At 41.0% G+C, this 12,456-nt stretch overlaps 1 protein-coding gene across 4 annotated transcripts in view; it reads left to right on the top strand.

Moving 5' to 3' along the window:
- The window catches only part of GALC (galactosylceramidase), a 57,656-nt gene extending 47,151 nt beyond the window's left edge, over positions 1-10,505 (top strand). For all 4 annotated transcript variants that reach the window (XM_061429627.1, XM_061429630.1, XM_061429628.1 and 1 more), the window contains 3 exons: positions 5,053-5,216; positions 6,606-6,682; positions 8,668-10,505. In XM_061429627.1, coding sequence (XP_061285611.1) covers positions 5,053-5,216; positions 6,606-6,682; positions 8,668-8,814 — 388 coding nt within the window. In that variant the 3' untranslated portion in view covers positions 8,815-10,505. The remainder of the gene's footprint in view (positions 1-5,052; positions 5,217-6,605; positions 6,683-8,667) is intronic.
- The last annotated feature ends 1,951 nt before the right edge of the window (positions 10,506-12,456 follow it).

The following is a 12,456-nucleotide window of genomic DNA, read 5'->3' as shown; positions in this document are numbered from 1 at the left end:
TTAATCTGTGTTATGAAATGCAGTTCTAGTCACAAGCTCTGATATAAATCTTGAGAAACTTTCAGTTATCCAAAGTTTCTGGAACCATTATAGCACCATGAATAATTATTAGGATAAAGAATTCTTACCTAATTTAGGATGACTTTGGTGGATTATCTTTTTATACAACAGAAATACTGTTTATACCAGCATCTCTGTTCATTTCAGTTCAGTCGCTCAGTCATGTCCGACTCTCTGCAGCCCAATGGACTGCAGCACTCCAGGCCTCCCTGTCCATCACCAACTCCCGGAGCTTGCTCAAACTCATGTCCATCGAGTCAGTGATGCCATCTAACGATCTCATCCTCTGCCATCCCCTTCTCCTCCCGCCTTCAATCTTTCCCAGCATCAGGGTCTTTTCCAATGAGTCAGTTCTTCACATCAGGTGGCCAAAGTATTGGAATTTCAGCTTCAACATCAGTCCTTCCAATGAACACTCAGGACTGATTTCCTTTAGTATTGACTGGTTTGATCTCCTTGCAGTCCAAGGGACTCTCAAGAGTCTTCTCCAACACCACAGTTCAAAAGCATCAATTATTCTCTGCTCAGCTTTCTTTATAGTCCAGCTCTCATATCCACACATGACTACTGGAAAAACCATAGCTTTGACTGGACTTTGTTGGCAAAGTAATGTCTCTGCTTTTTAATATGCCATCTAGGTTGGTCATAGCTTTTTCTCCAAGCAGTGCGTGTCTTTTAACTTCACGGCTGCAGTCACCATCTTCAAGGATTTTGGAGCCCAAGAAAATAAAGTCTGTCTGTGTTTCCATTGTTTCCCCATCTATTTGCCATGAAGTGATGGGACCGGATGCCATGATCTTAGTTTTCTGAATGTTGAGCTTTAAGCTAACTTTCTCACTCTCTTCTTTCACTTTCTCAAGAGGATCTTTAGTTCTTCTTCACTTTCTGCCATAAGGGTGGTGTCATCTGCATATCTGAGGTTATTGATATTTCTCCTGACAATCTTGATTCTAGCTTGTGCTTTATCCAAGCTGGCATTTCATATGATGTACTCTGCATATAAGTTAAATAAGCAGGGTGACAATATACAGCCTTGACGTACTCCTTTCCCAATTTGGAATCAGTCAGTTGTTCCATGTCCAGTTCTAACTGTTGCTTCTTGACCTGCATACAGATTTCTCAGAGAGGCTGGTAAGGTGGTCTGGTATTTCATCTCTTTCAGAATTTTCCACAGTTTGTTGTGATCCACACAGTCAAAGGCTTTGGCATAGTCAATAAAGGAGAAGTAGATGGTTTTCTGGAGCTGTCTTGCTTTCTTGATGATTCAATGGATGTTGGCAATTTAATCTCTGTACTAGACACTTTATCTGGATATTCTGGTCATGTCACTGGGCTTTGTGATTTCCTCTTTTTTTTTTTTTTTTTAACTAATGATCTTATTGTAAGACAGGTGACTGAGTTTATTTGTCTAAGGGATGGGCCCTGCTATATTTTGACCACTAGTCTGGAAGCCAGCCTCCATAGATACTTTGTGGGCCAACCCTTATCCCCCATGCCTGTGAATATTCTACATGAAGTTCTCTCTGAACCCCAAATGTTTTGTTTCTGGCTGAGAATCTAGAAAGGTTGAGAGAATTTCATTTTAAAAGAGAGATGATTAACCAAAACTCTTTGTAACTTTGAAGGTTTTGCAGTATTTACATAGCAGTACTCAATCTTACTATTGCAGTGGGGAAGGAGGTAGGGAAGGGGGGATGAAGTGAAGTGGGGAGAGAAGGAAAGAGTGACATATTCTGAAAGAAAAAGAACCAGAAAACTGCAGTCATGCTTCTGTCCTTCTTAGCTCTGCCCCCCTCCTGTCGTTTCGCTGCTCAGGAACACACCGAGATCCCCGCCTGCTGCCGAACCCAATACACATTTCCGGGCCTGATTCCAAAGCCTTGTAAAATTTGCTCTCATCCTGTTTACTTTGTTTTGTTTCTCATCATCCTATTCTGGGTGCAGGGGAGCCGGAGCTGCTGAGAGATGCATACGCATCCCACGTTCATTTCTGTCCCCGGCCGTGATGCCGGTGTATTGCAGGGAGAGGAGGGAGAGGAGGGAGTGGAAGCTGGGTAACACTGAACACTGGTCTGTGCTTCTGATGGCTGCTTTATGCTGAAGGCAGCACCCTGCCTACCGTACAGACTGGGAAACTGAGGCGTCGGGGTAAGATTGTTCAAGATCCCATACTCTTAAATTCAGAACCAGGGCAAGAGGCCAGGTCTGTCCCTCGCTGTAGCCCCTGCTCCTTGGACTTCCTCTCACAGCCTTGTTTTAATCACTGTCTTCTCCCTGAGGGCAGGAACCAGAAAGTTAGAGTGTATTTATAGTGCTATTCCAGTCAATTAGCTCTATGCATGCTGGGTGCCATCAGTTCTTAGGACTGTGTTTAGAACAGAATTTCCCTCACGTTTGCTGCTGCTGCTACTGCTAAGTCGCTTCAGTCGTGTCCGACTCTGTGCGACACCATAGACAGCAGCCCACCAGGCTCCCCCGTCCCTGGGATTCTCCAGGCAAGAATACTGGAGTGGGTTGCCATTTCCTTCTCCAATGCATGAAAGTGAAAGTGAAGTCGCTCAGTTGTGTCCCACTCTTAGCGACCCCATGGACTGTCCATGGATTCTCCAGGCCACAATACTGGAGTGGGTGGCCATTCCCTTCTCCCAGGGACTGAACCCAGGTCTCTCGCCTTGCACGTGGATTCTTTACTAGCTGAGCCACCAGGGAAGCCCTGCTGCTCCTGCTAAGTCGCTTCAGTCGTGTCTGGCTCTGTGCGACCCCATAGACAGCAGCCCACCAGGCTCCACCATCTCTGGGATTCTCCAGGCAAGAACACTGGAGTGGGTTGCCATTTCCTTCTCCAATGCAGAAAAGTGAAAGTGAAGTCGCTCAGTCGTATCCGACTCTTAGCGACCCCATGGACTACAGCCCACCAGGCTCCTCCGTCCAGGGATTTTCCAGTACTGGAGTAGGGTGCCATTTCCTTCTCCCTCACGTTTAGATTTAGTTAAGTGTCAGCGCAGTAATTTGACTACAGAGGGTGGACTTTCCCAAAGCTACTTCAGACTTTCATCTTATTAGTAAGCTTTGGCTGGAATCTGAGGACAATCACAAAATTATCTTTTTCTGAACAGACCTGAACTCTTGAATCCTTTTGATCAAATTTGCTCAATATGTTGGCTGGTTTTTATTTTCTCAGCACTTCTGAGGGGTTATGGCTTTGGAAGATGAAGCCAAATTTTTATTCTATTTTATTCATTATCTGTAAAATTGTGTGTAAGTTCTGATGTAAGAATAATTTATTATGGAACGTGATGTAAAAAAAGGAAAACATTTGATCTTCTCTCACTCTCGCACTAAATAGAATGAGTTTATGGTGCTGACAGGTTCTGATGAACCAGCACCATGATAATGAGAGGTAGGGGATTTAGAGGTAGGGGAACCAGTCCGGTCCCAGGTGGTCTCGTGCTGGTGGTGATCTGCACAGAGAAGAGCACGCTCTGCAGGGGGAGGACACACAGGAGAGACTGGGCTCTAGTTACTTAGCACTTGATCTTCCCGTAAAGTAGCCCAGCTTTGATTAAATGAGGATTTTCCTGATGGTTGTGTACCTGTTGTAGGTGCTTCTTTTTTATATTTTCCTTTACAAGTAACATTTCCCTGTGCAAAATTCAGTGATGAGAAATGTAAAAACTACATAATTCTAGATCCAGTTTCTCCCCATTTCAAAAAATATATTTCTTGGCATTCTTCATTTTAGATAAATTGCTTGCTTTATTGCTTGGCTGTGTGCAAGCTAATTCTTTCCCATTTGCACTTAAAATTTGAGTAGGAGGGGAATTGTTTTCAGAGGTCATGTTGGATTGGGGTGATTGTGGGCTTCTCTGGTGATTCAGCAGTAAAGAATCTGCCTGCCAATGCAAGAGACCTGGGTTTGATCCCTGGGTCAGGAAGATCCCTTGAGAAGGCAATGGCAACCCACGCCAGTAGTCTTGCCTGGAGAATTCCATGGACAGGGAAGCGTGGTGGGCTGCAGTTCTTGGGGTCACAAAGAGTTGGACACGACTTAGCAGCTAAATAACAACAAATCACTGCAAAAGAAATCTGGTGGCATTTGTGAAAGGAAGCCTGGAGGAGAGCTCATTGATGATGCTCTGTTAGCTCCTGTTTGGCTCAATCTTTCTCCTCCTTTGGTATACTCTGTCAGTCAGCACTGCCAAAACCCGGCTGTTACTGCCTCTTCGTAGGCAGAGATACCCTGTAGGGGAAAATGGTTCTCGGAGTGAGGTTTCTGGACCTGCAGCATCAGCGTCACCTGGCAGTCTGTTAGACACGCAGGTTCAAGGGCCCACCCTATACCTGCTGAGTCAGACCCTGAGAGTGGGGCTGGCAGGCGGAATCAAACACGCCCTCCAGGGTGATTTCCATGGGGCTCAAGTCTGAAAACGCCTGCTATAGAGTCAAGGGAGAGTTGACTCTGACTTGACAGAGAAAATAATTTTAGATCTTTCTTCTGTTGTTTTTAAGTCTTGTTAGGGTTAAATGTAAAAATTAGCTTCAAAGTAACTTTTCCCAGAGGCTCCTAATACGTAGCCTTCACTGCTTCTCTTTGCTGATGTAAATAATAAACGTTTTTGCTCAGACTTAGTGGAAACCTATCTTTTATGGTATTCCTAGAAAAAAATGGAATCTTATTATATTCTTAGAGTAAGAAGTTATTTTATTATAGAAATACAGGAAATATATTCTTAGGAAACTTGAAAACAATAAATATTATTTTCCAGTAGTAAGTCATTTAAAAGAGGCAATGAAATGACTTGACTTTAGTCATGTAAAATTTAAAACCATTATTGGTGAAGATTCTTGAAGCCCATACGTGCTATTAATGTGGACTTAGCGAAACACATCCTTCCCTCAGTTAGAAGTTTGGAAGCATGTGGCTGTGAAGTGAGCCATTGGTGCTGCATTTGAAATGACATAATTAAAAGCACTAACACTTTGGTTCTGCAGGTCCAATCTGACTATAAAATGTGATGTGTACATAGAGACCCCTGAGAAGGGAGGTGTGTTCATTGCTGGAAGAGTCAATAAAGGTGGTATTTTGATTAGAAGTGCCAGGGGGATTTTCTTCTGGATTTTTGCAAATGGAACCTACAGAGTCACAGGCGATCTAGGTAAGTGCATTTTTCTGTAGCACGTGATTTACTATGTGATATGTTGATGTGAGTGTCTGCTTTTTACCTATGGGAGTAGTGAAATACCTCACCATGTTTGAGCATCTAATTGGGAAGAGATTCAACATGTGTAAGCAAACACCAAACGATTCCATATTATAGTGTTAATTAATTAGTACAGAGGCAGCTCAGTGAAAGAGGAAATTGTGCAAAGTCTCTCCGGTATTGTAGCCTTGAGCTAGGCTGTTAGAGTAGGGTGTGGGGGTAAGGAGAGAATACTCAGGAAATTAAAAAAAAAAGCAGAAGTATAAGAATGTTGCTGGTGTGCTTATGGAAATATAAAGGGAAGAATTAACTGGCTTAAAATGGAGATACCCTATTTCCTAATTTAGTCAATAACTTGAAAACAGCTTGACTTTATTATTCATCTTAACAGTCTCTGTCTTATGTATAATAGTATTTTATCTAGAGTAGGTACTTATAATCTGTTCAAGTTGAATTCCATCCACTTCACTTTGGTTTGGGTACACACCACTCTGTTGAAACTAGATCTTATTGGTGACTCTTTCTGATTCAAAGTCTCTTGACTTTCATCCTGCATTAATAAAAAGTCTTGTCTCCTGTTGTTTTCCCCCTTTGCTTCTTCCTTAGGTTAAAGGGCTCCAGTGATAAAACAGAAGTTAAAGAGCGAGTGGGTAATAAGGACATTAGAATAGAAATTGCATAATCATAGCATGACTGGTCTGGAAGGTACCTCGCATTTTCCAATCCAAAAGAGAGTGCCAGAGAGGTTAATTGATTTGCTGAAGGTCTCAAAATGAGGTAGTGGAAGAAGTGGAACTAGAGATTTAAATCTCTGTCTTCAGTCCCCACTGCCCTGTGTCTTAAACTGCCCATTGAACATCTCATCCTGAGTTTCTGTCAGGCATTCAAATATAATACATTCAAAAATTGACATTATTTTCTCTCTAATTCTCTAATGCAATTAATATTACCTTGTAGTGAGTTACACTACCTGGAAATCTTATGGTAGTTTTTTGACTGTTCCTGCTTATCTTCTATATTTGGTCCGATCAGGTGTACATACAGACCTGAATATACATGCTAAGGCATCATGTACCCTGCTTGGTTTGTAAGTTTATTTTGCTCATTTTCTTGTGAGCTCATGTATTGTTATTGCTCAGGGTAGGATCTCTGCATGTTGAGTTCCTCAATGAAGGATGTTTTTTTGTTTTAAATCAGTTGTAGATTTAAATCTTGGAAATGTCAATCTTTATTATGACCGACTTTGCTACATATGGATGTACCTAAGAACCCCCAGTGAGTTCTGCGATTCAGTGATTTAGATTTTAAAAATGTGCCAACTAGGATAATCTTTTTGTGTTACAGCTGGATGGATCATATATAGTTTAGGACATGCTGATGTTACAGCAAAAAAATGGTATACACTCACTTTAACTCTGAATGTAAGTATTGCCAATCCCAGTTCCTGGAGGTAAAATGTTCTTTTCTTGTGTCTTTTTTTTTTTTTTTTTTTTTAACATTTTATGTTATCAAATGAGATGGGGAAAGTGTGATAAACAGTGGAAAACAGGCAGAGAACCTGCCGTGATGCCAGCAAACCACTAGTCCTTGGGATGCTAGTGTGGGTCTGGGTTATTTCACCTTTGTGAACCTCTGTCCTTATCTTTAAAATGGAAGTAAGCTCTGTGGGTTGTTTGAGAGTTAGATGATTTTTATTTTTTTTTCACTCAACACATTTTTATCAAGAGTCTACTATATGTACTGTTCTAAGTACTAGGGATATAGTAGTGAACTAGACAGGCAAGATTCCTGCTCTCTCGGAGCCTCTGTTCTTCTGGGACAAGAGTTAGTAAGTTTTTCTTTTTTTTTTTTCTGTAAAGGGCCAAAAAGGAACTATTTTAGGCCTTGAGCGCCCTGTGGTGTACTTTGCAGTTCTTCAGCTCTGCTTTTGTAGGGAGAATGGAGCCTTTGACAGTAGGTGGATGAACCGGGGTGGCTGTGTTCCACTGAATTTATAAAAATAGGTGGCTGGGCTGTGCGCCAGAGCTGGCTGACTCCTGCTATAAATAAGCAAATAAAACTGTGAAAGTAAAAATGGGATAATGAGATAAAGTAGCTTCCCTGCCAGATTCTCCAGACAGCGGCCAGGGAAGGCCTCTTGGAGGTGGTGACCGAGCTGAGGTCTGAGTGGAGGGCGCGCTCTGACTGGCTGGGTGGGAGCGGTGGTCAGAGGATGGGGCAGCGGATGCTGGGGGTGGGGCAGGGAGATGAGCTTCTGTGCATAATGGGGTTTGTGTGTGCAAGCCCTGGGTTCAGTGTAATAGTCACCAGTCCCTCAATGGCGGAAGAGGTGCAGCAAGCACTTTCAGAGCTGGAGCTGGATCGCTGTGAGGTGTGCAGTAATGGGAGCGTATGTGGCTCTGCATGTGGAGTTGGGCAACTCAGATTCAGGTCTGAGCATCACTGGTAAATCTGTGATTCTGATTGCTCGTCGCCATGTCTGCAGCCATAAAACACAAGAACTAAATGAAGGCCCTTTCCATTATAAGTGTATGACTCAAGAGCAGATTTTATTTTGACTCCGCCTAGCGCTTTGGATCTTTTGCTCTTCACCCTTTTGAAATTAGCTAGTTTTAAATGTGGCCGGAAGGAGTGTGCTGTGAATGTTTGCTCACAAGCAAGCTGTAATAATGGTAAGAGCTGTGTGCCAGGCACTTAGCTAAGTAGGAAGGGCAGCTGTCTGAGAAAGGTGTTATGTTTATCTTTCTCTGTCAGTGACCAGTACATTGTTCCTGTGGATATTTCTCTCTTCTTCCATCCACTCCCCCTGCCCCTCCCAGTCACCAGTTTAAATGCTGGTTACTGTTTTTCTAACATAAGGGTGAGCTTTTGAAATGACCTCAAAGTGATATTCTGTACATGAGGATAAAACAATAAAATGAAGGTTAATTACCCTTCTCCTGGCTGGGCTGATTCTCTTTCATGAAGACCTTAAATAAACATCTTGGCCCCTGCTGAACCGTCTGAAGAGCTGGTAGCTGTAAGCTACAAAGGACATAATTGCAACTACGTGTAAATAAGAAATATGTTTTATTTTAGTGAGCTTTTGTCTACAAATTTATCATGATGTTATGAAAAGTGTTACATTCCAGCAGATTTTACAGCATTTTGGGGGAGTACAGGAAATATTGAGGATTTTGTGTCTTGGGAACTGTTTATATAAATAGATGAGAATTTCCTTTGAGAAAATTTCCCCTGCATTTCAAACTGCTCAAAGTTGTGGGATCATATTGCCTTGATGAGTCTTGCGTGAGAAGAATATTTGCTACATATTTGCTACACTAAGTAGGTGGCCCTTCCATTGAGCAGCAGGCTTCAGAGGACCATTTTCCCATGTGTCTAAGGGGTGTGTCTCTCTCCATTCCAGGGTCGTTTCTCCTCCGGCAAGCTGAATGGCAAGACCCTCTGGAAGAACATCTCTGTGAACTTCCCAGAAAACGGCTGGGCCGCGATTGGGACTCATTCCTTTGAATTTGCACAGTTTGACAACTTCCGTGTGGAAGCCTCACACTAATCCACAGAGGGCCATGGGACACTCTGCATTGTCCTTCTTTTTGGGTTTGATTCAGAGCCAATTCTCGTTTTGATGATCAACATAGGAGCCTTTCAGAGGCGAAAAATAATGAAGAGGAAATGAGGAGAAAAATATATTTTTGCTGATCTTCCTGAAGATTATTTTAGAACTAATTCCAAGGGGAAACAGATGACGCTTTAACATGACCTGATGTGTCCCATACATAGGACATGAAGTACTCGGGTCCCATCCTTGGGAGTGGTTAGGGTGTTGAGACCCTGACGCCTTGGGTTAATGCCGAGGTAGCTTTCGCCATCTTACTTGCCCGTGCAGATGGCCAGGGCTCGCTCGGACGGCGATGTGTCTGTTCACACTGACTGCGTGTCCTCATCGTGGGCTGCGCCGCCCTCATAGGAAGCTGAAGACCCTGGAGGTACTGCTGTGCGGGAACCACTCCAACATGTTACACCTGCACTCTGAAAGTACTTTTTTCTTTTCCTTTTTAAAGTGATATATTTTTGAATTATGATGAGTGAGATGATTTGAAAAATAGCTCATTAGTAACTACCTCTAAAGATATTTCTACAGTAATAAATGTTCGCAGATTAATTGGGTTACCTGCATTTTTTTTTTTCTTTTGGGTCCAGCTTTTAGTCTTGTGACCCTTACAACTCTGTGAACGTTTTCCCAGGTGGCTGGAAGGAGGAAGAAAGCTCCTTGGCATGTAGCCAGTGCTGTGAATGGGTCCAAAGGTAAAATTGTAGCACATTTTTTGTTTCATTTCACTGTGCCTTTCTGGTCTGATTTCTCTCCTGGCACTGGTGACAAACTAAAGTGATTAATGAATACTTCCACCTCCTTGTGCTGGGAGATAGGTGACCACCTACCTTTTGCTGGTGTGTAGAACTGGAGCATCCTCTAATATGTTGTTGTGGTTAGAAGTATTTATTTAACTGAAGTACAAATATGTTTAAGTGTAGGTGAGAGTGTTTCTCATGCATTATAATTTATATCTAATCATTAGTGTACCCCCTTGAAGCAAATCAGTTATTCATGTGGATAAAACAAATTTTTTTTATAATGAAGGTTTAAAAGTTCATTGAACTAATTCTACAGTTTTTGAATTTATAATGATTTAATGTAGGCGAAACCAACATGAATTTTTTATTACCATTAGAGACAAGAAACTAAATTTTAGAATAAACCCGGTTACAGAGGAAAATTTTTAAATTAAAACCAGTCTAAGTGATTTCCAGTTTAGGTCACTACATATTTTTAAAAATTAACTTTATTGAGGTGTAATTTACATATAGTAAAATGTTTGCATTTTAAATGTACAGTTCAATGAGTCTTGGTAAATGGATAAACCAAGATATCAAACTGTTTTGTCACTCCAGAAAGTTCTCTCTTATACCTATGCAGTCATTTACCCTCACCCCACCCTGATCCTAGGCAATCATTGATCTGATTTCTGTCACGTTGATAAATTTTCTTTGTTCCAAAACATTATAAAAACGGTATTATACACTTTGTACTCTTTTATGAATGATTTCTTTTACTTATCATGAAGTTTTTGACATTTGTTTATGTGCTATGTATATCAGTGATTTGCCCCATTGAAGGGGTATACCACAATTTGTCCCCCCAGCTTTAGAATTACGAATAAAATTGTTATGAACATTCGAGTACAAGCTTTTGTATGGACATATGTTTTCATTTTTTCTGGGTAAATGCCAAGAAGTGAAATTGCTAGATCCTATTGGGAAGTGTGTGTTCAACTTTATAAGAAACTATCAAACATTTCCAAGTTAATTGTATGATTTTATACTCCCATTAGAAATGTTTGAGAATTTCAGTTGCTCTACATTCTTGTCAGTGCTTCCTATTATTATTATTTTTAATTTTAACCCTTTCTTGTGACTCTGTAGTAGGTTCATTAGCTGCTGCTGCTAAGTCGCTTCAGTCGTATCCGACTCTGCGATCCCATAGACGGCAGCCCACCAGGCTCCCCCATCCCTGGGATTCTCCAGGCAAGAACACTGGAGTGGGTTGCCATTTCCTTCTCCAATGCATGAAGTGAAAAGTGAAAGTGAAGTCGCTCAGTCGTGTCCGACTCTTAGTGACCCCATGGACTGCAGCCCACCAGGCTCCTCCATCCATGGGATTTTCCAGGCAAAGTGCTGGAGTGGGGTGCCATTGCCTTCTCCAATTCATTAGTTGCTGCGCATCTTTTCAAGGGCTTATTTCCCTTTCATATATTCTCATGCAGTGTTTGTTCAAATCTTTTGCTCATTTAACAAATACGGCTCCTTGCCTTATTGTTGAGTTGTAAGAGGTCGCTATACATTTCAGGTGCAGTTGTTTTCTAAACTCAGATATGTATTTTGTAGATTTTCTCCAAGTCTATATCTTCTGAAAAGTAAAAAATTTGAATTTGGAAGTCCAATTTGTCATTTTTTCCTTTTATGATAGGTGTGTTTTTGGTGTCCGAAGATATATTTGTTTGGCCCAAGTTAACAAGGATGTTTTCTTTGTCTTCTAGAATCTTAGTGTATTTCTGTATTCAGATCTGTGATCCCCTGTGCATTACTTTTTGTTCATGAAGAGAGATGAGGATTGAAGTTCATATTCTTCCTGTATGAATATTCAGTTTCTCCAGCATCATTTGTTAAAGACTTCCTTTGTCAAAAATCAATTGACCATACATGTGTACAACCAATAATAGACTCTGTATTCTGTTCTACTGATATGTCTGTCTGTCTTTAGGCAAATACCACATTCTCTTCATTAGCAAACACCCTTTCCAACAACACAGATGACTCTACACATGAACATCACCAAGTGGTCAATACCGAAATCATACTGGTTATATTCTTTGCAGCTGAAGATGGAGAAGCTCTATACAGTTAGCAAAAACAAGATCTGGAGCTGACTGTGGCTCAGATCATCAGCAAAACTTGGGCTTAACTTGAGGAAAGTAGGGAAGACTACTAGGCCGTTCACATATGGTCTAAATCAAATCCCTTATGATTATACAGTGGGGGTGACGAATAGTAAAATTTGAGCTCAGCTTATATCCTCCAACTTTGTCCTTCAAAATGGTTTTGAATAATCTAGATCCTTTACATTTCTATAAGTTTTTGACTCATATATTTCTGCAAAGTCCTTTCTAGAATTTTGATTGGAATCACACCAGCATTACAGATGGGAAGAATGAGTATCTTAATAATATCGACGCTTCAGTCTGGGATCATGTTCCATCTCCATGCTTTGAGGCTTTCTATAATATTTCTCCACAATTTCTGTAGTTTTCACTGTACAGTTTTTATACATATTTTATTATATTTATCCTTAAATATTTTGTTTTTTGATGCTATTGTAAATGGTGTTTTCTCCTTATTTTTCAGTTCTTTGTTGTGCACGCATCAAAATAGAGTTGATTTTCTTTTGTTGACCTGCTGTCCCACCACATTACTAAATTTGCTTATTTTAGTAGCTTAAAAAAAAAACAAAATTTTTAGACTTTTCTACATATATGATAATATCATCTGTAAGTACAGATAGTTTTACTTCTTCATTTCTAGTAGGTCTGCTTTGTTTCTGGTGCCTTATTTCACAGGCTAGGACTGCTAGTACAAGGCA

Source organism: Bos javanicus, chromosome 10, assembly GCF_032452875.1.
Source record: "Bos javanicus breed banteng chromosome 10, ARS-OSU_banteng_1.0, whole genome shotgun sequence".
Taxonomy (NCBI): domain Eukaryota; kingdom Metazoa; phylum Chordata; class Mammalia; order Artiodactyla; family Bovidae; genus Bos; species Bos javanicus.
Note: the sequence above shows the minus strand (reverse complement) of the source record. Positions and strands in the feature narration are given on the sequence as shown.